At 43.3% G+C, this 27,034-nt stretch overlaps 1 protein-coding gene across 1 annotated transcript in view; it reads left to right on the forward strand.

The window, feature by feature from the left end:
- The window catches only part of RNF17 (ring finger protein 17), a 203,058-nt gene that overhangs the window by 20,845 nt on the left and 155,179 nt on the right, over positions 1-27,034 (forward strand). The window contains exons 6-9 of the mRNA XM_073339251.1: positions 3,682-3,737; positions 9,167-9,269; positions 14,924-15,004; positions 19,038-19,138. Coding sequence (XP_073195352.1) covers positions 3,682-3,737; positions 9,167-9,269; positions 14,924-15,004; positions 19,038-19,138 — 341 coding nt within the window. The remainder of the gene's footprint in view (positions 1-3,681; positions 3,738-9,166; positions 9,270-14,923; positions 15,005-19,037; positions 19,139-27,034) is intronic.

Raw genomic sequence — 27,034 nt, forward strand, 5'->3', positions numbered from 1 at the left:
CCTTTCAACTCAAAGACCGACTAGGTGCTTCATTCTTCAAAGGACTCAAGTAACCCTTTGGTCTCTTCGTCTCTCTACTTCCTGCAGAGGAGAAAACAGTCTAAACCTCTATCCTTCCTGAGACTGAGACCTCCTTGCAGCTGTGTAGAGATACTATCAAAGGACTTGTATTTTACAAAAAGAGACCTTCTTTCCAAAACAAAAGACCTTAATCTACTGTCACTGCACACTCTTTGGATTAAAGGTTGCAGATTTGATGTAGTGATCAAGAGTCATGGACCAGTTTGTTGAGACATCAACCCTTTTTTGTCCCTTTTGGCAATTATCTTTGTTAAATTTTTTTTGTGAATGTATGAGCTGCAGTTACTACCAACCAGCAAGTCTTAGAAGTTATCTGGTAAGGACATTCAATTCAATTCCATTCCAGCCTGTACCAACTCTGCATCCCCTTTTCCTGTCCCTCTCCAAGATCTCACAACAAATTCATCTATTGTTTCTAATTTCAGATGGTAATCTTTTGTCAGTAATTTCTTTCCTAATGTCCATGAACTGGCTTTCAACTCTTGACTTGTAGGACTCTTAGCTCCATGTGGTAATCCAGTGGTTCTCAACCTTTCCAGACTACTGTACCCCTTTCAGGAGTCTAATTTGTTTTGCATACCCCAAGTTTCACCTCACTTAAAAACTGCTTGCTTACAAAATCAGAAATAAAAATACAAAAGTGTCACAACACATTATTGTTGAAAAATTGCTTACTTTCTCATTTTGTATGAAATTTTAGTTTGTAATGACTTCACTAGTGCTTTTTATGAAGCCTGTTGTAAAATTAGGCAAATATCCAGATGAGTTGATGTACTCCCTAGAAGACCTCTGCATACCCCCAGGAGTACTCATACCCCACTGTGGTAATCCATCCATCTCACAGGAAGTTACCATGTTTCATGCTATGGGGATATGATTACTAATTCAGAGTCCTACCTTTCAGCTTTTCTAGTTATTTAGATAGGATCCCTTCACCCACCTCCTTGGTGTAACTGCTAGTCAGTCACCTGCAGTGGGATTTGTGTGAACAAATGCTCAAAGATAGGCTGTTTACCTTATAGTAACTGGAGTTTTTCAAGATGCTTTTGTCCACACAGATTACACAACTTGTCTTCCTTCCCCACTGATTTGGAGTCCTTTACCTATATATCTGTGTTAGTGAAGGAACTGGGTGGTGGTTTCATAGAGTTTAAGGCCAGAAGGGATTTTGGATCATCTTGGCTGAGCCCCTGTATTTCACAGGTCACTTAAATTTCACCCAGTATCCCTATATTGAGGCTAATAACTTGAACTGACTAGAACATTTTAATCCTTGGGAGTCTAAGCTATTGTGTGCCACAAGCAGAGAAACAGAAGATGGCAAAGTGCCACCAGTGCCTGAGGCCCCTACAGGGGCAGGGAATTGATTAAGTGAGATATTCCCAGATGATCCTGCAGGCAATCCATGCCCAAAACTTCAGAGGAAGGAATAAAACCTACACAGTCCCTGCCACTCTGATCTGGGGGGAAATTCATTCCTGATGCCAAATCTGGCAATCAATATGACCCAGAGCATGTGAGCATGACACACCAGCAAGGTATTTAAGACAGATGATTCTCTGTAACACATCAGAGCACTGGTCCACTCAGTCCAGTGTCCCCTCCATCTGTGACCAATCTCTGATGCTTCAGAGGAAGGTGTGTGTGTGGGGTGGGGAGACAACAGAATACACATGGCCAATATGTGACCACCTGAACCCCTGAAGACTGAGGTTGGATCATAGTCTTTGAATGATGAACAGCTGCAAGTGTCCTGAGCATGCTTAAGGCAGTGCAGTTTCCTGTACTCTTTCTGGCCCAGGAAGGAAGGGGATGAACAGAAGGGGATTCATAGATTTAGACTCCAAAGCCAGAAGGGATCACTGTGCTCATCCAGCCCTCCCCGCCCATCCCATACACACAGGCTGTAAAATTTCTCCCAGAAGCTGGATTAAAGTATATCCTTGAGAGAGAGAGCGAGAACCTTCTTTTAAAGACTCCAAGCAAATGGTGAGTCCATCACCTCTTCAGTAAGCTGTTCCAATGTCTGTTTATTCTCATAGTTAGGAAATCAATTCAAGCTTGTATTTGTTCAGCTTCCAGCCATTGGTTCTTACTATGCCTCTGTCAGCCAGGTTGAAAAGCTCCCCATTACTGGACATCTTTTCCATCATTAAGTTCTTATGCAAAGTAATCATGTCACCTCTCATCCATCTCTTCGATGAGTAAAATACGTTGGGCTTCCAGCCCATGAATCATTTTTGTGGCCCTCTTTTGAATTCTCTCCGCTATTTTCACATCTTTCTCGAAGCATGGACACCAGCACCAGACTCAGTATTTTAGCAGTAGTCTTACCAGTGCACTGTAGAGAGGAAGTATCACTTCCCTACTTCTATTTGATCATCCCTTTTTATACAACCAAGGATTGCATTAGTTCTTTTTGCCACAGCGGTGCACTGAGAGATCTTGTTGAGATAATATCTATGATGACCCCTCTAAGTCCTTCTTAGTGACTGCTTTCCAAGACAGTTTACCTAACTGTAGGTATAACCTGTGTTCTTGGGTCCCAGGTGTACTCTCTTGCATTTGGCTGTATTAAAATTTATTTTGTTGAATTGTGGCTGTTTAACTAGATGATTCTGATCACTCTAGCAGTAGCCTATCCTTCTTGTTGTTTATTACCTCATCAGTCTTGTGCAAACTTTATCAGCATATATCTTATCCTCACCTAGATTGTGCATTGGAACAGGCGCCAATCCCTTCGTGGGACCCGATTGACAACTAAATTTTAAGATTTGTCCGTGAGACAGTTTTAAATCTAATTGTGCATCCCATTAATTCCATATAATACAAGTTTTTTAATCAAATTGTTGGGGTTACTCTGCCCTTTATGCCTTTGGGAGAATGTGTAGTGAGCACATGAAGGGTACATACAAAGCACCAATGGATACTGCTGCGTGAAAGATTCTAGGCTTGTATGCATGGGGCACCTTCATCTACAGTGGGAGCTGTGTGGTCAAAACCATCAGCATTTCAAAGAACTCTAGTTACTGTAAGATAAGTAACCTCTTTTTCCCCTTCAAAAGATTATTAAAGCTTTTTTATAGTATTATATATAGTATACTTAAAAAATGGCAGTCATTGAATGCTACTGATATGTACCAATATCTAAAAAGAAATAGGCTGGGATTTCAAGGGAATTGGGCACTGAATTCAGACTTTCAGTGGAATTTGGATGCCTGACACCCTTAGACTCCTTTGAAAATCCCAACCATAGTCAGTTCCTCTCCAACAATATGTTGGAAGGCATATTGCTATGAAATCCCAATAAAGAGTGAACAAACAATGGAAAAAACCTCTTTCACGAGTAGTAAATTTTTAGCTGCTATAGAGTTTTTTAAGGTCACTGTTGTCTGGAAACTATGCTGTTAAATGTCTAGTTACTAATGTAAATAGTAATCTCTTTAAAACATGACCCTGGTCAGAGAAAAGGACAAGTATTTACTTCAGGTGAAATCCTGATTCCATTAAAATCAATGGAAAGACTTTCCTTCAGAGGGACCAGGATTTTACCCTCTGATGGGATATACTTTACTATAACCTTTCTCTTTTTTAATTTAGATGGAGCTTGATTTTGAACAAGGAATTTGCGTTAGAAATTCGCAAGCACTAAAAAGGTAAACATGCATTCTGAACACTGCTTTATTTTTCATACAATTTGGAGCCAGAGGGGGGATGTTTTTTTTTTTTGTTTTTTTTTTAAAAAAGTCTGTCCATCCTACTTTCCCATTTGGTAATTGTTCCCAAAGTGCTTAATCAAATTTAATTTCTTAGTGCACAAATACATTCAGGATTTTTGTATAATTAGGTAGCTACATACAGTTCAGGGCAATCAGCACACAACTATCTTGCTTGATCCAAAACGGAAGAACAGGTCTTCAGCTTCATGCTTATTAATAATACAAGGTTGTAATGGGTAGGAGAACTCACTGTGAAGTGCAGTGACGTGCCAAGCTATGCTAACTGTGAGGAAAGGCAGAGGCTAAGGCAGAGGCTAACCAAGACAAAAGGGTAACTTATAATTTTTAGAATTTTAAAAGGGAAAACCCAAAAATTGTAGCAGAAGAACATTACGAAGTACTACTACTTATAACAAACTCTAGGTTCCCAACATGTTAACCTTCGCGAGCGGGTACCTCTACTGTACTCTGTGAAGTTAATACCAAAGGCATTGTTATCAACAAGAACAAGAGGATTACTCAACAACTTTTCCTTTCCTTGTCTGTAAGTACAACTCCACCCTTGCTGCTCGGTTCTTCACAGCTCTTCGGTTTGAAGTGCTCTTTAGATTCAATGTTCCTGTGGTTTATACCTCTTTTGATCAAGTCTTTCTTCACTTGGTGGGCCCTTATTTGTCCATTAGGCACCTTTTGAACTGTATTCCTTCAATAGATGTTCAGTCATTCTCTCTTTTCCTATGTTTTTGATCCTTTGTGGGTGGGCTTTTCATTTACTGTTTTCAGGATCTGTTTTAATCAAAAACAGCTTTTTGATCAATTTCCTTTTTCACCAATTATATTTCCTTTCAGTTTTTTACCTTGATGTGTTCTCACTCTCTCTCTCTAGTACGTCTGTAAATTTTATTTTCCTCTACTTCCCTTTTCTAATAGTGTCTGCTCATATACCCGGGTCTATTTTTTTTTTCTGCTTCTCCTGACTTGGAGGATTTCCTATTTTCCTTCTTTCTTCCTTCTCACTCCCCTACTTCTATTCTCCTATACCACTTTTATTTTATCACCTCATCTTCTCCCCCAGCTCATCCACTAGCTCTGCATCTAGATTCTTCTCCTTCGCTCCTTCTTGTCTAACAACTTTTTCCAGCTGCCCTCTTTGGTTGGATTCTAAGCACCCTCCCAAGCTTGAGCTGCCCTCTGTGTCTCTCTCCCCAGGACAACATTCTGTGCTGCTGCATCACAGGTGCAGCAGGTGCTAGTGCCAGGGTTACTACAGGAGCACTCCCTTGAGTTAGGACATGGCATTGTCGGGGTCTTCCACTATAGTGCTCCCTGTTGTCTGTTGTTTTGGTTCTCCAGTAGTCTATCTTTGGTGGCCCAGGCCTTTGGCTACACTTCAGAATTGGTCCCTGTTCTGGGTAACAAAGTCCAAACAGAAAGACTCAAGAGTCTAATTGCCTTTATGCTAGTCTTTAGCCCCTGTCTGATACATAGCAGTCTCTTTGTTTCTTTTTATCCAGAGGCCTGTGATTTTTCCCTCTTGCTGGAGCATGATGTAGGGGGGACCCAGGCCCACCCTCCCTTCCTGGTTCCAGCCCATGGATTCTGTGTGAGGTGGTTAAGGACTGTTCCTTACAATCCCTTCCATGTTCCTAGACTACTCCTATCTATCTATCCTACCCATCTCTCCCCCACCCCCCGTTTCTCAGTTTCTCTTACAGGGTTGCAGACTCTACTACTCCAGTGTTGGAGTTCTGTCTCCTCATGCAGCTTCATTTCAGCCCACTTACTGAAGAACTTCCTCAAGGCTGTCTTCAGGCTCTCTGGTAGCCTGCTGACTCCAGTGCCCTCCTCTGCTTTGATTCTGGCCTGTCTTTATGGAATCTTTTTTTCCTCAGCTGAACTTGATACAAAATTGGTTCTGAGCTGTTATTTCCACCCCACCATCCCCAGCAAAAAGACTTTTATCTGTGAATTCTGGGAATCCAGATGTGACAGAGATGTCATCTGGTATTGTGATGAAGTTCACCAGATTCAAGCCTTGGGATACTTCAGCATCACACTAACACCTTTGAGACTATCGCCCAAAATATCAAATCTGAACTCTACACCTTAAGGTTTCTACAAGTAATCCCTGGACTCACACACACAGCCACTGTGTGGGCCTGAGAAATTCGCACTGTCCTGGTCATATCACTTCCTCCTTCGAACAGAACTAAAACATTGCCTCATTGCTTGGCAAAAAGAAATTACTGTTGTTCACCTTTAAACTTTCAGACTCTACCAAGTTCCAAACTTTATTTGTTGGCAACCTGTCCAGCCAAGAGGCCAAAGGCTGCTGTGACAAAGTTCCTCCTCTGCCTTGGTGGGTCCTGCGCTTATTGGCGGATTTGCTTACCTCAGAGGTTCATGGCAGCCCTCGGTTTGGCCACTTCCATGGCTCAAATCTGCCATTCACTCAGTTAGCCTCATCAATGGCCAGCATGGGGAAAAGGAAGAACAACAATCCCCACAGTCTCTGCTGATCCACCTAGTGGATCAGGGAACAGGCCAGAGACCTTCCCTTCTGGTGGAACCCACAATCCAGGTCAACTCCTCCAGTATTAAGTAGAGAGTTGGTGGGATGGGGGGAACCCGAGCCCGCCCTCTACTCTGGGTTCCATCTCAGGGCCCTGTGGATTGCAGCTGTCTACAGTGGCTCCTGTAACAGCTGTGTGACAGCTACAACTTCCTGGGCTACTTCCCCATGGCCTCCTCCCAACACCTTCTTTATTCTCACCACAGGACCTTCCTCCTGGTGTCGGGTAAAGCTTCTACTCCTCCGTTCTCTAGCAGTACGCCTTCTCACTCTCAGCTCCCAGCTCCTTGCACGCACACCACAAACTGAAGTGAGCTCCTTTTTAAACCCAGGTGTCCTGATTAGCATGCCTGTCGTAATTGATTCTGGCAGCTTCTTGATTGGCTGCAGGTGTTCTAATCAGCCTGTCTGCCTTAATTGTTTCCAGAAAATTCCTGATTGTTCTGGAACCTTCCCTGTTACCTTACCCAGGGAAAAGGGACCTACTGAACCTGGGGCTAATATATCTGCCTTCTATCACTCTCCTGTAGCCATCTGGCCTGACCTTGTCACACTGCATAAAAGTTAATTGAAACACTAACTAGGGCTAATAAATATTCTAGCACCAGAGCACTCTTTCCAATTCCACCTGTGACAGAAAAATAGGGAGGAAGGAAAAACATGAGTGTTGGTGGCTGGTCTCATTCAAGTATACTCAAGCTACAGGAGACCTATTTCTCATTCATTCCTAACCGCCAAAATGAACTTAGTGTAAATTATACTTGTGCCCATTTTAAGGCCCTTTATGCTGCCAGCGTGGAAGATGGGTGGTCTTTTAGTATAAACGAGAATTAGGCCCAAAGAACTTCTGCAAACTATGCCACTTCTCTAAAGGAGTTAGAGGATCCCTTTCTTCTGACATAGATTCAGTAAAGTCGTGTATTGCTGAACTTGTTCAGACTGTAAATCATTTCGTAGACCCAAATTTCCTCCAATGAACTGAGAACACGAGACTTCTGATGTGAGACTGTTGTCTTCAGAGGTAGTCGTGCTCATCTGGTGTGGTCCCAAAGTCCACCAAAAATAACAAACTGAGTTCAGGACCAGGAACTCGGCACATTCCTTCCAAGCATTCTTTTGGGGAGGTTCTGTGGCCTGTGTTATGCAGGAGGTCAGATTAGATTACCATAATGTTCGTTCTGGCCTTGGAATCTATGAAATATGCACCATTCATACAAACAGGAGCCATGGAAATTTTGACAGCAGTCAGGCGCACCACCTGTGTATCCGCTCGTTGCCTCTCTTGCCTGGTACAAGAGAGCAGAGGGAACCTGATATCCCTGATGGCAGATCGTCAATGCATTTTTTGGGAAGAATCTATAACCTACACTACATTTTAATAGTCTAAACAGTATTAAATCTGTCTCTTGATGCTAGAGAATTTGCAAACCACCAGTGTCTAATCTCAGTTTCTTGAACAAACTAATTGAGAAGGTAGCAAAAAAGAGTCTCAAACGTTATTTGTCATCTCCGGATATCTGGTATCTTTCTCATTAAGGCTATAGGTCAGGGCATTGTACAGAGACAGTACTTGTTGAATTACTTCCTCCTGTCCAATGATAAGGGAAGTATATCTTTAATTATCATCCCACTGGGCGTGTGTGTGGCATTTGATACCATTGATCACCACGTACAAGTGCTACCATTTCAAGATTGGAAAAACACAACTGCTGTGAAATGGCTCAGATCCTCTTCCTTGGACTGATTCTCGAGGGTCCTTTATAAGCAACTGTTCCTCCACCGCCAGTGCTTTCACCTGCAGAATGCCAGAAGTCTCAATCCTTTCTCCCATATTATCTCTATGTATAAGTAATCAGTTGAACAGACTAGATAATGCAGGTTGGCATACTAGCAGTATCCATATGACACCAAGTGTACCGCTCATTCACATCAAACAGAAAATCGTCATCTCCTGGATTTTCAGTGCTTTGCTGAAGTCCACTGAAGAGCATCTAACTAAAGCTGAATCCAAGTAAAATTGAGATGATGCTGGAAGGAAAAGGGGAAAAAAAATCTAAGAACTTGTCCCCTCTGTAACATCTCTCATTGTAGTAGGAATAGGATGGAGAGGTTATTTTCACTTTTGTATTTGGCATTAGTGTGATGGCTGCTGGAATAGTATGTTCAGTTCTGGTATCCCCATTTCAAGAAGGATGTCGATAAACGTAAGAGGGTTCAGAGAAGAGCCATGAGAATGACTAAAGGATTAGAAAACATGTCTTATAGTGATAGAGCTCCTTGAGTCTATCTGTTCAGCTTAACAAAGAGATGGTTAAGGGGTGACTTGATTACAGTCCATAAGTACCTATGTGGGGAACTAATATTTAACAATGGGCTCTTCAGTCTATCAGAGAAAGGTATAACATGATCCAGTGGCTGGAAGTTGTAGGTAGACAAATTCAGACTGAAAATGAAGCATACATTTTTAATAGTGAGTAATGAATCTTTGGAACAGTTTACCCTGGATTATCGTAGAATCTCTATCACAATTTTTTTTAAAATCATAACTGGATGTTTTTCTAAAAAGATCTGCTCCAGGAATTATTTTGGACAAGTTCTGTGCCTGTGTCATACAAAAGGTCAGACTAATTATTACAGTGCTCCCTTCTGGCCTTATAATCTATAAGGAGGGTGTGGAGGAGGGAGAAATATTTGCAAAATAAGAATCAGAATAGTCTTTAATGCATTGTTCATAACACTAGAATTTTTAAGAAAAGCAGTTTCTTCTGCATGACTTGTTAAATATCTTTTCTAGTAAAATTAGGAACTACATCCCAGATGTCAAAGAGAAAAATGTTCAGTCAACTTATTCAGACTACCATCTGAAACCAGTTTGGATTACATCAGCAGTAGACATGGTATGTAAATGTTTTTTTTTATTATAGTCATTTTTATACTACTTTCATATCAAGTGCTTCACTGTTTACAGTGTGCAGGCAGGCTGTAATTTTAGAAGCTAGGCATCTTTGTTTTGATTTACATGCCACTGTACTACAAATAATGAAGTATTTGACAAGAATGTGATACAGACCAGGATCTGACTGACCAACTGTACATTTTAGGGTTCTGTTCTTAGCTTTTAGAACCACCTGACATTTAAAAGAAGAAAAGGAGTACTTGTGGCACTTTAGAGACTAACAAATTTATTTGAGCATAAGCTTTCGTGAGCTACAGCTCAGCTCACGAAAGCCTATGCTCAAATAAATTTGTTAGTCTCTAAAGTGCCACAAGTACTCTTTTTCTTTTTGCGAATACAGACTAACACGGCTGCTACTCTGAAACCTGACATTTAAAGTGATTGTTCTTCAAGTGCTTGTTCATGTCGATTCCATTCTAGGTCTGCATGTGCCCACGTGCACAGTTGTTGGAGATGCTGCTTTCATGTGTCGGTATATCAGGCGCTGCTAGCCCTACACCCTCTCAGTTCCTTCTTACCGCCCATGGTGTTTAGTTGGAGCGCTTTGCCTTGCATAGCAAGGGCCATCTCTTCTTACTTTGAGCCTTAGGGCCTTGTAAATAGTTGTTTATAGTAGTTAGTGTTAAGCAGTTGTGAAGTGTAGTTAGAGTCCCAGCGGGGACTTTGCCCCAGGCAGCGCATGCCCCGGTCTCCTGGGTTTAAGCCCTGCATGGACTGTAACAGGCCTATGCCTGTAAGTGACCCCCACAGCAGCTGTCTCAAGTGCTTGGGGGAGTCATATGTGAAGGACAAATATTGTATCTGTAAAAGTTTTCGACCCAAGACTCAGAGAGCGGGATATTCATTTGAGGGCTCTCCTCATGGAGGCTGCCCTCCATCCAGCTTCCGAGCCATTCTGCCAAGACTCAACTCCTACTACCTCGGCGCGCAGCGCACACCGAGCTCCACCCAGCACCACTCCCTGTCGCCAGTGCCAAGAAAGAAAACTAAGAAGCCCTGGCCCTAGGCAAGAAAGGAGCGTCAGGCAAAAGATACAGTTCAGGCTTCCTGGCCACTCCAGAGCCACATGGACGTGCCACCTCAGAGCAACAGTTGGCGGCACCAGGCTCGGTGCATGAAGCACGCTCAGAGGTCAGGGTAGAGGAGACAGCACCCACCCAAAACCCCCATCCCAAATGGGGGATGATGCTCCGAGGCTACCCCTGGCGGTACATTAGTCTTCATCCCCAAATGAGGTGGTCGCAGGACCCTTGAGGGCCAGCCTGCCAAATGATTTTAAAGAACACCAGGCCCTGCTTCGACGGGTGACTGAGAACTTGGGCTTAGAGGTGGAGGAGATGGCCGGGCAGGCAGATACCTTGTTCAGTGTGCGCTTGGCCTCTACCCCGCCTGTGTTGCATTACCAGTACACAACGGGGTCCTGAAAATTGCCATGGCCCTCTGGCAAACCCCATCGTCCATCCCTCCCACCTCCAAAAGAGCCAAAAAGAAGTATTTTGTCCCGGCTAAAGCGTTCAATTAATTTTTTATACCCACCCGTCTCTGGGCTCGCTGGTCAGCTCTGTGGCCAATGAGAGGAGCAAGCAGGGGGCACACCAGTTCAACTCCCAAAAATAAAGAGGCCAAAAGAGTGGACTTTTTCGGGAGAAAAATTTGACAGCCAGTCTACAATTCCAGGTGGCGAACCACTAGGCCCTCTTGAGCAGGTGCAACTTTAATTTATGGGACTCCCTCCATAAGTTCAAAAAGTCTCTCCCTCAAGGTTTGGTCCAGGAATTTGTCATCCTGATGGAGGAGGGTTCTGTGGCAGCGAGGTGCTCCCTCCAAATGGCATGGTATGCAGCGGATTCGGCAGCTAAGGTGGTCATTTCAGCGGTGGTTATGAGGCGCAGCTCCTGGCTTCAGACCTCTGGCCTGTCCCAAGAGATGCAGACCTTGATCCAGGACCTCCCATTCGATGGGAATGGACTCTTTGCAGGGCAAATGGATACGAGGTTGCATGGGTTAAAGGACACTTGGGCCACCCTTCACTCGCTGGTATGCATACCATGACAGCCGCCCCTGCTGCCAAGGCCTTGGCAGCATCATCAAGGGTCTGCCAGGAGAAGTGATAAAGACATGAGTTTTAGTCGTCTTTGCCCTTTCTCCCCATGCTCACCCACGCAGCCTGGCCCGGCAAAGCATCCTGGGGACTAGAAGCACTCATTTTGAAGGTGCGCTTGAGAGTGATGCCACAGTCAACTCCCTGGATCCACCTTGTTCTTTCCTCAACTGTCTTCATCCCTACCGTTCAGCCTGGAAATGGGTCACTTGGACCGGAGGATGCTAGACATAGTATTTCAGGGCTATATCCTGCGTCCCCGTCCCCCCCCCGCCCCGTGTCCCTCTTCTGGGACCCTTCTCACGAGCAACTCCTCATTCAAGAGGTCAAGAACCTCCTGCACCTGGGGGCGGTGGAGGAGGTCCCTCAGGACATGAAAGGGGTTTTATGCCCACTATTTCCTAATCCCAAAAGCAGAAGGGGGCCTCAGACCCATTCTGGAACTGCGTCGCCTCAACAAGTCTCTCAGAAAGTTGAAGCTTTGCGTGGTCTTGCTGGCCTCCATCATCCCGTCCCTGGATCTGGGAGACTGGTACGCCACCCTCGACTTGAAGGACGCTTATTTCCATCTTCCAAGGTCACAGGCGTTTCCTCTGTTTCATAGTGGGCAGATGCCATTTTCAATTCACAGTACTGTCCTTTGGCCTCTTATCGGCACCGAGGGTGTTCACAAAATGGCGCCAATGGCTGCTTACCTGAAACGTCGAGGGGGTCCAGGTCTTCCCATATCTTGATGACATCAAGGGCAGGTCTTGGGAACAAATGCAGAGGAGTCTCGATCTGGTGGTTCCATTTGCCACAACCTGAGCCTGTTAATAAACAAGCAAAAATCCACCTTAACGCCGATCCTACGAATAGAGTTTATTGGGGCAGTTCTCGACTCCACGCAAGCCAGAACCTTTCTTCCGGAAGCGTGTTTTCAGGCCATGTGGACCTGATCTCCCATGTGAAGAACCACCTGCTCACCATGGCCCACATCTGCCTTTGGTGGTTAGGCCACATGGCCGCATGCACATACGTGGTCAGTCATGCCCGGCTCCATCTTCAGCCTCTGCAAGTGTATCTGGCATCGGTCTACATCCCCAACAGGCATGACCTAGACCAGGTAGTCAGGGTGCCGGATCACATCTGGTCATCCCTGGATTGGTGATTGGATGCTGGGTTGGTGTTGGAGGGAGTTCCCTTCGCGGCCCCATCCCTGTCACTGACTCTGGTCTCCGATGCTTCGGACCTGGGCTGGAGAGCCCATCTGGGTGAGCTAAGCACCCATGACCGCTGCCCCAGGCCCTGTACCCTACCCCTTCCCCCAAGTCTCCGCCCTGCCTCTTCCTGCCCAGTTCTGCCCCTTCCCCAGAGCATGCCCCGTCCCCTGCTCCTCCCCCTTCCCCCTCTCCTCCCCCCAGTGCCTCCTGTACCTGTGAAATAGCTGATACAGAGTGGAGGTGCTGGGGGGAAGGGAGAGGAGTTGATCGATGGAGCTGCTGGCGGATGGGAGGTGCTGGGGTAGAGGGAGGACCTGGCTGCCAGTGGGTGCTAAGCACCCACTAATTTTTTTCTGCGGGTGCTCCAGCCCTGGAGCACCCACAGAGTCGATGTCTATGCACCAAACCTGTAGGTTTCTCAACTCTTTGTATTACTTCTATTGCAGTTTTTGCTGGTGTCTGCCTCTCAGGACCACAGGTACCTTCCTGGATGCATATAAACATAGGTCAGGATCATATAAAAAGGTTTGCATCCTTCAGAATTACTTTATGCATGACTGGCAGCTTTCCCAAATCTTTGAACAGATGTGTATTTTTCTAGTAAGGTTTAGATGCCTTGCAACAAGTTGTATTCTATATTAAATAGCTTGCATACGAGTCACAATTGTTGACTTGATTACAGGCCCAGTATTGGTTTTCTATCTCCTCTAATAACAACAAAGGTATTCTTTCTTAGTCTTTTCTTTCTTGTGTGTCAGATTGAGCTGGCATCTGCCCACCCACAGAAATAGGTGGTGCGTTGTAAGCTGTCAGGACATTTGCCTGTTTCTCCAGTGGGGGGCTTATATTTTAAAGTTTGCTACGCGCGTGCTTCTATTACACTAGATACAAGTGCTGACACCAATGTATGTGTGATTTGTGAACCATTAGCATTAAGAGTGATGAACTAGTTACTGTGTTCTGGCAGCCATTGCTGCATGGCATCAGCATACACTGCTTCCTCAGTGACACTATCACCATATTGCTGCATTGCATTCACAGTTTTCTGATATCTGCATTGGTTAGCAAAATAGTTGTACTTCTGACACACTGCACTTTTGTCTAGATGCTGAGCATTGTCTGTATTCATGTTTCCATGAACTTCCCACACATTTGTTTGGGCTGGCCCGTCCATAGAATGTTTTTTTTTTCCCCACCCTTTCTTATATTGACTATTGTGAGTGTGTCCCTTTTTTCTGTGCATTTCCTTCTTGTCCTGCTGTACAGTCACCTCCTGCACAGTGTGTCTGTTATCCTCTTTGATTAATGTTTGCATTTGCAGTTTTGCTGTTCTGCTGTTTTGCAGATGTTTGTGGCTTTTTTCCAAAGTTAAGTCTCTAAATAGATGCTCCGATAGCTTTGCATTGTTACACCTGCCACCAGCCTATCTAATCAAGGAATCCTCTTGAGGCCTAAAGTTGCAGCACTGGCTCTTACTCCAAGTCTGTGTTGTAATCCTCAGTGCCCTTGCATTCCTTTTTTACTCTTACATGGAAAAGGACTCTTTCGTAAGTTTCATGGTTTGTAGGAAAGCATTGCTAAGACTTTTTCAGAATCTTCTGTCCTCAGGGGAGAGCTGGAAGCTGTTAAAAAGATGTACAGATTCCTCACTGACTACAGTTAGTTAGCAGTAAGGTACTTTCTAGTCTCCACTCAGGGAGCATGCATCTATTGCCATCATATATCACAAATCACCACCACTACTGATTAAACTTCTTCCAGGACTCACCCATGCATGTCCAACGTCTTCCTGCCCAGTTCTGCCCCCTCCACTGCGTGTGCCCCATCCCTGTTCCTCCCTGAGCCTCATGTGCGCCACAAAACAGCTGATCATCCCATGCAGGAGGCGCTGGGAGGGATGGGGAGGAGTTGATCCCGCCGCTGGCAGGTAGGAGGAGGGAAGCTGGCTGCCAGTGGATGCTAAGCACCTGCAAATTTTTTTTTCGTGAGTACTCCAGCCCTTGAACCACAGTTCTAAGAGCCTGGATTCGCACATACAGTCCCCTCTAGGAACTGCAGTTGCTATGGCAACTGCTTTTTCTTTGTCTGTGCAATGCATCTTACTGTATAGGTGTTTAAAGCAGTTTTTATCATTTATTCATAGAAATATTTATTATTAAGTCCTAAATGCATGCATCATGTTTAATATGAATACAAGGTCCTTGCTCCAAGGATTGTATAAATTCTGAAAATGTTGTCAAATATTTAATTTTTTTAATAATACAAACAATTTACTATTGTAACTTCCCCCAGGACAATAAAACTGTACGAGACATTGATGAAGCTTTGTGGATAAATGCTTTTAATCTTGAGCGTTTAAAAACTGCTGACAAGGTAGGGTAAAGAGATACTTTGATTCAATTTGAAATATTTCAGATTATATTTACTTAACATCAAAGTTTCATATTCCTGTAGGTTATATTGGAATTGTTTATCTTATCACAAAAACATACTGTATCTGTTCTTGTCATTATCTTGGTCTGTGACCTTTTGGTGCCCCTCCTACCCTCTTTGGCTGTTCTTGCACAATTTCTGTGGAATTGGAGCCTCATTAAGACCGTGATTCAGTAAAGCGCTTAAGCCTATGCTTAATTCTAAACCTATGAATAGTCCCATTAACTTCAATGGGAATGTGCATTTGCTTAAAAGTACCTGTTTATATGTGTATTATTGGATTGGGGCAATATCTACTCTGTCACACTAGCAACTCAATGGTTAATTTCCTTGGGGTTTTTTTGTGCTTCCTTCTGAATTTGAAGGTGGGTATGTACTACTCTTCATAGGCAGTTGAGGCAGTATTTTCATAAATAAAATAGATCAAATTTTGATTTACATAAATCAAAATGTGTATGTTCAGAATACAGAAAAGAAAATGAGGGAGGGGAGACTTTAAAATACTGGGTAGCTGACTGTACATTTATGGCAAGAGTCTGGCAAATATCCTATAAACATAATATAACGAAGTCCTTTTCCCCAGAATTTAACTTAATTAACAGATAATGCTTTTGGATTTTTTTTTTTTTTGGTTGGTTAGCCATGCACAAATGTGGCTTAGGCCTAGTCTGCACTTAAAACTTGACAAAGCTTTGGTGCTGAATTAGGCTAAATTGTACTAAGTAACTTTTAATTCCAAATAAACATCTGTTCTATCCTATAAAAGTAAAGCCTTGTAATTCATGCATCCGAAATTGTGGTCTTAAATGATTTTTCAGCAAAAATTAATAGCTCAGTTCCACAAGGGAGGTGTCAAGTTACTAAAATCTAATCTTTCAAAATCTGTTTATTAAATATATTGTTATAATACTAATCCTGAGGCACAGTCAAATTGTCTTAGCCTTGTATACTATGGTTTGTCCCTGTTGAGGTTACAGGGACAAACCATCCCAATGTGTTGAAAGAATAGTAAATATGGCAGGCGACCAGCTTGGCTTAACGGTGAAATCCTAGCGGATCTTAAACATAAAAAAGAAGCTTACAAGAAGTGGAAGGTTGGACATATGACCAGGGAAGAGTATAAAAATATTGCTCGGGCATGTAGGAATGAAATCAGGAGGGCCAAATCGCACCTGGAGCTGCAGCTAGCGAGAGATGTTAAGAGTAACAAGAAGGGTTTCTTCAGGTATGTTGGCAACAAGAAGAAAGCCAAGGGAAGTGTGGGCCCCTTAATGAAGGAGGGAGGCAACCTAGTGACAGAGGATGTGGAAAAAGCTAATGTACTCAATGCTTTTTTTGACTCTGTCTTCACGAACAAGGTCAGCTCCCAGACTGCTGCACTGGGCATCACAACATGGGGAATAGATTGCCAGCCCTCTGTGGAGAAAGAGGTGGTTAGGGACTATTTAGAAAAGCTGGACGTGCACAAGTCCATGGGGCCGGACGAGTTGCATCCGAGAGTGCTAAAGGAACTGGCAGCTATGATTGCAGAGCCATTGGCCATTATCTTTGAAAACTCGTGGCGAACGGGGGAAGTCCCGGATGACTGGAAAAAGGCTAATGTAGTGCCAATCTTTAAAAAAGGGAAGGAGGAGGATCCTGGGAACTACAGGCCAGTCAGCCTCACCTCAGTCCCTGGAAAAATCATGGAGCAGGTCCTCAAAGAATCAGTCCTGAAGCACTTACATGAGAGGAAAGTGATCAGGAACAGTCAGCATGGATTCACCAAAGGAAGATCATGCCTGACTAATCTAATCGCCTTCTATGATGAGATTACTGGTTCTGTGGATGAAGGGAAAGCAGTGGACGTGTTGTTTCTTGACTTTAGCAAAGCTTTTGACACGGTCTCCCACAGTATTCTTGTCAGCAAGTTAAAGAAGTACGGGCTGGATGAATGCACTATAAGGTGGGTAGAAAGTTGGCTAGATTGTCGGGCTCAACGGGTAGTGATCAATGGCTCCATGTCTAGTTGGCAGCCGGTGTCAAGTGGAGTGCCCCAGAGGTCAGTCCTGGGACCGGTTTTGTTCAATATCTTCATAAATGATCTGGAGGATGGTGTGGATTGCACTCTCAGCAAATTTGCGGATGATACTAAACTGGGAGGAGTGGTAGATACGCTGGAGGGCAGGGATAGGATACAGAGGGACCTAGACAAATTGGAGGATTGGGCCAAAAGAAATCTGATGAGGTTCAATAAGGATAAGTGCAGGGTCCTGCACTTAGGATGGAAGAACCCAATGCACAGCTACAGACTAGGGACCGAATGGCTAGGCAGCAGTTCTGCGGAAAAGGACCTAGGGGTGACAGTGGACGAGAAGCTGGATATGAGTCAGCAGTGTGCCCTTGTTGCCAAGAAGGCCAATGGCATTTTGGGATGTATAAGTAGGGGCATAGCGAGCAGATCGAGGGACGTGATTGTTCCCCTCTATTCGACATTGGTGAGGCCTCATCTGGAGTACTGTGTCCAGTTTTGGGCCCCACACTACAAGAAGGATGTGGATAAATTGGAAAGAGTCCAGCGAAGGGCAACAAAAATGATTAGGGGTCTGGAACACATGAGTTATGAGGAGAGGCTGAGGGAACTGGGATTGTTTAGTCTGCAGAAGAGAAGAAGAGAATGAGGGGGGATTTGATAGCTGCTTTCAACTACCTGAGAGGTGGTTCCAGAGAGGATGGTTCTAGATTATTCTCAGTGGTAGAAGAGGACAGGACAAGGAGTAGTGGTCTCAAGTTGCAGTGAGGGAGGTTTAGGTTGGATATTAGGAAAAACTTTTTCACTAGGAGGGTAGTGAAATACTGGAATGCGTTACCTAGGGAGGTGGTAGAATCTCCTTCCTTAGAAGTTTTTAAGGTCAGGCTTGACAAAGCCCTGGCTGGGATGATTTAATTGGGGATTGGTCCTGCTTTTGAGCAGGGGGTTGGACTAGATGACCTCCTGAGGTCCCTTCCAACCCTGATATTCTATGATTCTGTGAATCAGTGGTTTGGAAATGACAGCAAGTTTAGGTTAATAAGGTTGACGCAAGTAGTATGAGCGCTGTGTTTCTACCATACCTAGCATAATGGGATCCTGGTCCCTGACTAGGACTCCTAGGTGCTATGGTACTATAAATAATTAAAATGTTTCTTACAGAATACCTGAGGAAGTGGGGAGAATTTGAAGAGACATGTCATACTCTCGGATTAGGCCTGAAGCTGCTGGTTGAATAGGGCAGACAGTTAACATCCAGGGGCCTGAAGTATAACATTTTGTGTGAATTTGAGAAGAGCAAAGAATGACTGAATAGCAAATAGTGGAGTTCATGCTTCATTGCTCTTGTTCTAGACTCTTTGCAAGCTACATTTGGTTTATGGTATTGAGGTTTTTTTTGCAGCCATAACAGCTAGAGATTTACTTTATTTTTTAAAAAACTGAGATTCTAGAGAACAAAATAGTAGCTTCAAAGAGGTGATTGTATAGCATATTGGTGCATACCAGCTATTTCTGAGCACTGTTCCCTACATTGGTGTGCCTCTTGTCCTCATCTCTTCCTCCCTATGAGCATGTCACAACACAAAAATTGTACCTCTTTTACTATACCAAGGAGTACAATTCCCCTACAATAGGTTCAGTTACATTAGTATAGGTATTTTATACTGCTATAGCTGTATCCATATTACAGGGGTTGTACTTGTGTGCCTATTTTGGGGGGGAAGGATCATACTCCTCACTGAAATATTGTACCAGTACAGAAACTGTGTATAGATCAGGTCAAAAGCTTCAGTTCTTCTAGATTTGTTTGTCCTGCAAAGTTCTTTGTTGTCACTCTGACTCAGAATCACACACACATTTCAGATTGTTGCCTCTGACATTTATAAATGACTCTCTTCTTATTTTGCATAAATAGGATGAATGGCTAGGCATTGATTTAGTTATCTTTTAAAAATGAAATAGATGCTGGGATATTTGGAATCCAAAGTGAAGCAGGAAGAAGACAGGATTGTAGACATTATGGATAAAAAGTTTGATAATCTTATTACTTCTCTTCAGTCAAGGTAATGTGACTATTTTTATGTCATGGACAAGACAAACTTGTATTACATTTAAAAAAAAATAGTTAACTGGAAATATTGGTGTCTTTAATGTAGTTTTAGTACTTCCTATGACAATATTTCATAGTATCTTAACTTGTTAATTGTCCAGCCATGAACAACGTTTACTCCTGAGGGAATTCTGCACCAAAAAAAATAAAATTCTGCACACAATATTTTAAAATTCTGCAATGTTCTGTAAATTTGTCCATAAATAAACGTGGCTCTAGCATGGCAGTGGGGAGCACAGGCCACTGGCTGCGTTAAGGTGGGAGATCACCCTGAAGCCTCCACCTATACCAGTACAGGGACTTGGCAGCAAGACTGCACCCAACCCTGACACAGTTCAAGGGCCAGACCTGCTCCAGAAACACCCAAGGCCGTGACCCCTCTGCGCGAGGCGTGCCATGTCTGGGTGGGCAGGCTCAGCCCAGCAGGATCCAAGTGTGGAGGGGCTTAGTGTGGGGGGAATCCAGGTGTGGGGTGAGAGGTTTCTCTGTGGGGCAATCTGGGTGTGGGTGGCTCAGTGGGAGATCTGGATGCATGGGCTCGTTGAGGGGGTTCCGGGTGCAGGGGCAGTGGAAAGCTACGGGGGATCCAGTTGAAAATGATTGGGGCTTAGCAAGGGGGATCTGGGGGTTCATTGAGCAGTTTGGGTGCCTAGAGAGTGGGTCTTAATGGGGTGGGGGTCCAGGTGCTCAGTTGGGTGGAAATCAGGGTGTGGGGGACTCCTTGGGGGGGGAGCGGGGTTCCTGGTGTAGAGGGGTAAGGCTTGTCAGTGTGAGGGTTCGATGAGCCTGCTTAACGGTGAGCCCCAGCTGGTGTCGAGGGGATGCCACATTCTGGGCTCACCACACACACATGCATACGCACACCCGCGATCAGCTTTTCTTCCCCCTCACTCCAGGGATGCTGAAATAAGGTGTATAGTGCAGGTGCTGAGAGCCATTGAACCAAACTGTAAACCCTGTATATAATGGAAACCACTTCAAGTCAGGGAGAGCAGCAGGCAGAACCCCCCACACCCCTATTCCAGCACCTATGCCTCCCACGTTCCCCCTCCCCCTGCCCCATTCCCTTCTTTCCCCTGCCCCACCTTACCCAGCCCCACCACAGGCACTACTGTTGCACAGAAAACAGGAAGGCTCCCAGCACACAGAAGGGAAGCACGACTGGCACTAGGATCCAGGAGGCGGCATTCAGCTGCAGAATCAGCGGAACAGAGAGGCAGCCTCCTTCAGGTGGGCTGCTCTGTGCTTGCAGAAATGAGGCGGGGCAGTGGCATGTAACCCCATGTGCCCCCCCATGCCTCACCCGTGTTTGGGAGGGCAATCCCCCCCCTCCACCACCTAACTGCGCCCATGGTCGTCCCCCAGCACGGTTTCCTTTTGCTTCCCAACTGTTTTCTGCAGAGAAGCACAGGAATTCTGCGGGGGGGGGGGGGGGCGCAGAGGTGCTTTCTGTGGGAGCACAGTCATGTGGAATTACCCCAGGAGTAAACATTTAAAAAGTACACAGAAATATGTTTTATGTATTTGCAATTGTTAGAAGAGACTAGCATATGTCAATTTTTTTTCTTGTTGCTATTTAAGAGTTTACGTTTTGTCATTACTTTCCTGAGAAACCTCAGAATTTTGAGGGATTCATATTGTTGCTGTTTACAAGGAACCAAAACACACTAAGAGCAAATAACTTTGAAAACAGAGAAAGATGGCCTCATGTTTTTTACCCTCATTTTGTGTTTCATATGGTCTCTTAAATTGGAACTTTCCTGTTCTTGCTAGAGAACTCTTTGGAAGAGCAGAATGGGACATATCTTAAGAGTGAAACTTATGCTATAACTTTCTTAGTCCTCAGTTGAAGTTTGTGGAAATATCCAAGAGCTGGAATGGACATATTTCTAAGCATGCTCTCAAGGATAGCAAAGAGAATTAAAAAGCTTACTTCCAGTAACAAAAGTAGTTCTTGGAATAGTATCCCTCTGGGTGCTCCATTCTAGGTGTAGTAACGTCTCTATGCCTCATATCGGAGATTTTAGGTAGCAGTGTCCATTTGGCCCGCACATGTGCTCTCCCTGCTTCAGGGCTATATAGCACTGCATGGGCAAACTGCCCTCAGTTCCTTCTCAACCACGTTTGGCCTGAGATGGAACCTCAGCAGTGTCCGAATTGAGAATTAGTCATCTATATCTTATTTTCTATTTTGAAAAAAAAGAGGCGTACTTGTTGCACCTTAGAGACTAACAAATTTATTTAGGCATAAGCTTTCGTAGGCTAAAACCCACTTCATCGGTTGCATGCAGTGGAAAATATAGTAGGAAGATATATATACACAGAGAACATGAAAAAATGGGGTTTGCCATACCAACTGTAACAAGACTACTCAATTAAGGTGGGCTATTATCAGCAGGAGAGAAAAAACTTTTCTAGTGATGATCAGGATGGCCCATTTCAAACAGTTGACAAGAAAGTGGTGAGTAACAGTAGGGGAAAAATTAGCAGGGGGAAATAGTTTTTACTTTGTGTAATGACCCATCCACTCCCAGTCTTTATTCAAGCCTAATTTAATGGTGTACAGTTTGCAAATTAGTTCCAATTCTGCAGTTTGTTGTTGGAGTCTGTTTTTGAAGTTTTTTGTGTTGGAGAATTGCAACTTTTAGGTCTGAAATTGAGTGACCAGGGAGGTTGAAGTGTTCTCCGACTGGTTTTTGAATGTTATAATCCTTGACGTCTCCAACACAAAAAACTTCAAAACCAGACTCCAACGAGAAACTGCAGAATTGGAACTCATTTGCAAACTGGACACCATGTTGCTCATCGGAATAGGGGAAGGCAATCTCCTTTAGCTTCTCTAGCCAGACGTTCTGATCCACAAGATATGTTTGAGGAACAGGAAGCGAGACTAGACCAACATTATTCCAACAATCAACATCTCTTCACTCTCCTGATGAGGCAGTCATGTCTCCCCCACCAACCCTGGCAGACAACTTCAAACAGTTTCAAGATCTCATTAACAGAGTAGTAGATTCGCTACAAATTCTGCTTGAAGAAACAAGAGTCACAACACAAGCTGCTTGACATTCTACATCTGTTTGCAACACGTTCCCTATCAATGAGGCCTTGCTGGACCCAGCAAAAATGATATGGCAGACACTGAATACAATATCGCGCTCTAATAAGAGAGTGAACAAAAAAATAGTGTTCCCTCTAAGGACCTGGATTTTTTTCTTTTCCCACCCATCCCTGAATTCCCTTATCATTGATGCTGTAAATAAATATGGTAGACAGCGCCACACTAAATCAACACTCGGACAAGGAACAGAAACGACTGGATTTATTTGGATGTAAATCATCTTCATCAGCAGCCCTACAACTTAGGATCGCTAATTACCATGCCCTTATGGCAAATACAATTGTATAAATTATTCTAAATTAAACATCTCCCTGCTGATAAAAGGGAAGAGTTTCAGGTGATCATTGCTGAAGGACAGCTTCTCGCAAGGACATCATTGCATGCCTCTAGATGCTGCTGCCCGCTCCATCTCAACAGCAGTGATCATGCGGAGAGTTTCCTAGCTTCCCCTTTCCAGCTTTCCAAGGGAGGTCCAGTCTTATGTGTAGGATCCATTCGAAGGATCCAAATTAATTGCAGAAAAAACTCATGAATCCCTCTACACACTAAAAGACTCTAGACCCACTTTGAGTTCCCTGGGAATTTACACACCTTGCAAAAAAGGATATATAGTAAATCACCAGTTGGCACAGAGGTTCCAGTCTGCTCAGTTTCTCCTCCCCAGAGGCATTAAGAACCCCAACAGAAAAGATGACTACTACAAAAGCAGAGATCGCTGCCCCACAACCATCAACATCACCAAGTGCATGGTGGTCAGGGTGGATAAAAATCAATGATATATATTTTTTTATTTCAATTGGATTTTTTTGATAAAATGCTTTTTGAGGGAAAAAAACTATCAAAAAAATCCAATTTAAAAAGATAATTTCAGTTAAGATACGTTATAGCTCAAAGATATCCCCTCATGGAATAGGAATCATAAATTCTAATTCTGTAGTATGAGACAATAGTCATGTAATGTTTAAGAACAGTTTTGTAAATGAGTTCCAGTAGTTCATGGATTTAGGGACCCAATGTTAGGGTGTTCTAGGGACTTCTGTATAGATTGTTTAGGTTAGTCTTTCTAGCTATCCAATGGGACTCAGTGCTCAGTCTAGAAGATACCATCAGAGATGCTTAGTTTTGCAGTTCTCAAAGTGTGGATTTGTATCTCCAGGGATAATATGCTTGTTAACAGCAAAAATTTTTTAAATAAAATATATAGAGAGGGTGAGAAATAAGAGACCTCAAGCCTATTGTCCTTCTTCAAATTTGTGTACACAGAGTCAATCCCTTACCTCTCTCTAAAAGTGCAAAGTTTCAAAAAGTTCAACGAATGGAAGATTGTTGGGGGCAGACTAAATCTGGAAAAGCAGAAGAAGTCTGGAGATAAATGTGAGAAGGGAGGGACAGGCAGTAGAAGAAAAAGTGAAATTGTTTGAGCAGCATATTCCAGAAGTCTTGAGGTCTTTGAGTGTAGCCTTCATTGATTTGAGATCCACTATAGCATTCTCTCACTAGAAGGGAAAACCTATAATGGCAGCAGGCCGTAAAAGAGACCCAGTTTGGGAATATTTCAGTGAAGTTCCTCTACCTATGGGTAAGACAGGCATGCGTGCAAAATGCAAACAGTGCAAAAAAGAAATGCAAGTCCTGATTACTCGAATGAAGCAACATCACGAGAAGTGTTCCTTCTCAGGAGGAAGCTGCGTTGAAGATGTTGAAAGGAACATGCAGGATCTTCAGGTTGGTAAACTTTTTTATTTTCTTTCTTAAGGACTGCCTGTTTGCCTTCTGGACTATTCTTGAATTCTCATGTTTGAGCAAAAAGGATAGTTGTTACTCTATGGTACTATCATTTTAGATGCAGTTGTGATAAAAAATAAATAGCGGAAATAGGCCAATCTTCCATTTACAATTTCACCTTTAAAGTAGTACTGAGTGTCACTGAATGTGGTGAGTAATACTAAATGAGCAGTATGGTAATAATAATTAAATAACTGCATTGATTTATTTTGTTTAGGAGAATCCATCCTCAACATACAGGATTCTGAAGACTATCCGCCTTCAAGATCACCATCATTTTCTATAGTTTCAGTTATCTGCCAATGTTTCAGTCACATCGTGTATGTCACAGAGCTACAGTATATCACCTGTAGCAAAAAGGAAAAAGAAATCTCCACCATCCAGAAACAACCATAGATAAGTTGGTGATAAGAGCCAGCAGATTACAAAAAAGGAGGTAAATGATGAAAAAATTGCCCGGCTTGTTTATGCAACAACAAACTCTCCTTTCTTTATAATTGAGAACTCACGCTTCATTAACATGGTTGAGTCATTAAGACCAGGATACAGTCCACCCAACAGAGGAGATGTTGCAGCAAATTGCAGGATGAAATGTATGAAAGAGAAATTGAGCAGTGTGCAAAAGATCTAGAGGGTGAAATTGTTAACCTAAGTCTTGATGGGTGGAGCAATGTCCACAATGATGCTGTTGTATGTGCTTGTGTGACAACAGAAAAAGGGAATGTCTTCCTTACAGAAACAATTGATACATCAGGAAATGCACACAGAGCAGAATACTTACAAAGAGTAGCAGTAAAAGCTAGAGCAAACTGAGAAAAAAAATTCAGATGTCTAGTACGCAGCTTGACAGTCATAGACAATGCTGCAAATGTATCCAAGATGAGAAGAAATTATTTAGAAGAGAGTGAAGAGAGTCCCAAGCTAGTAACATACAGTTGCAGTGCTCATTTGATTTACCTCCCAGCCAAAGCTTCAGTGTTCCAGAAATAAATTCTAATGTTGTTGAAATTGAAAAAAAACTTCTGTAACAACCACTTTGCAGCAGCTGCTCTGAAAAAAGTGGGAGGAACCAAGCTAAGTTTCCCACAAGATGTATGATGGAACTCAGTAGTGGACTGTTTTGAGCACTGTATCAAGAACTGGCCTAATCTGACAATGGTTTGTGAACGAAATTGTAAAAAAATAGATGGCACTGTCACAGACAAAGTTCTCAACATTGGGCTTCAGAGAAATGTTGAACAGATGTTGAGTACCCCGAAGCCTATTTCTGTAGCCTTCAACAAAATGCAGGGAAATAGCTGTTTTATTTCTAACGCTGTTGAAATCTGGAAGGAACTCAGTGAGATCTTCAATGACAGAGTTACTTTACAAGTATTAAAAAAACAAATGGGACAAGCACTATCACCAGCTCATTTTCTTGCAAATATCCTCAGTACTCGGTACCAGGGTCAAACCTTAACTGCTGCTGAAGAAGAGGAATTGACTATGATATAGACATCTAACAATCATCCCTCCATAATGCCAACTGTAATAAACTTCGGAGCTAAGGATGAACCATTCAAGAAATATGTTTGCTGCTGATGTTTTAAAGAAAGTCCCACCAGTGAACTGGTGGAAGTCACTTAAGCACTTGGATTCAGAGACTGTTGAAATGATAATCTCACTTTTAACAGCAGTAGCTTCTTCTGCCAGTGTAGAAAGACTATTTTCTTCCTTTGGACTAAACCATTCCAAAGAAAAAGCAGGAAAGCTTGTTGTTGTTTTCCAGATTATGAACAAACAGGAAAACGAAGGTGAAGACGACTGAGTTAGCTGCAGAAGCCAGTATTTTAAGTTTCTCGTGTTGACTTGGCTGACAGTCTATTTAATTTTTGTTTCTTTTAAAAAAAAAATTTCATTAACTATTTTAGTTAAAAATTTTAACAAACTTGATTTTAAAAAACTTGAATGTTTAACTAAATTCAAAAATTCATATTCTTGTTTTGTTAAAATATTATGTTTGCTGTTGAAGAAAAAAATCCAGAATACATAACGTTGTTCTAGTTAAATAAAACAATTTAAATATCTGTCTGGTGGTGATCTCCTAATACAGCATGGCAAGAAAATCCTCCAAATATTAATGGTTAACCTGTTGAATTGGAGATAGTTTACCTCCCAATGACTTCATAAATGTCTGCTTCAGTTACCCTTTGGTAAATGAAATAACCAAACAATCATTCATTTTCTGATATAGTTGTAAAACTAATCTTAAAATTTTTCAAAATAAATGAGGGTTGGCCTCATTCTGAATGTGGCAAAGTCAACCATAGTCCCCCCTCAAAGAACAGAGTTCATCGGAGCCCTCCTAGACTCTGCTCCGGCCAGGGCTTTTCTTCCGGAATCTTGTTTCCTCACCATGAGCGCCATCCTAGAGGATTTCAAAAGATTCCCCACCACTATAGCACCGAATTGCCTAATACTGCTTGGGCACATGGCTGCTTTCACGTATGTGGTACAGCATTCCAGGCTGCGGCTCAGTCTCCTTCAGGCTTGGCTAGCCCAAGTTTACAGGCCGAACAGAGACCACCTAGACAGACTGGTCACACTCATTCTTCAGGTCCACAAGTCCCTCTGGTGGTGGCTCAACCCATGAACAGTATGTACAGGAATACCCTTCTCCACACCTCAGCCATCACTATCAATAGTCATAGATGTGTTGGTGATGGAATGGGGAGCACACCTAGGTGGACTCAAGGTCTCTGGTCCCAGGCAGAATTTCCGCTGCACATCAACGTCCGGGAACTGCGTGCCATGTGCCTTGCTTGCCAGACGTTTGAAACCCATTTACAGAGCAGATGTGTATCGGTAGTGACAGACGATACCACAGTGATGTTCTATATAAACAGACAGGGTGGTGCTCGCTCTTCTACTCTCTATCAAGAAGCCCTCAAGCTGTGGGACTTC

This window comes from Lepidochelys kempii, chromosome 1, assembly GCF_965140265.1.
Source record: "Lepidochelys kempii isolate rLepKem1 chromosome 1, rLepKem1.hap2, whole genome shotgun sequence".
NCBI classification, from domain to species: domain Eukaryota; kingdom Metazoa; phylum Chordata; order Testudines; family Cheloniidae; genus Lepidochelys; species Lepidochelys kempii.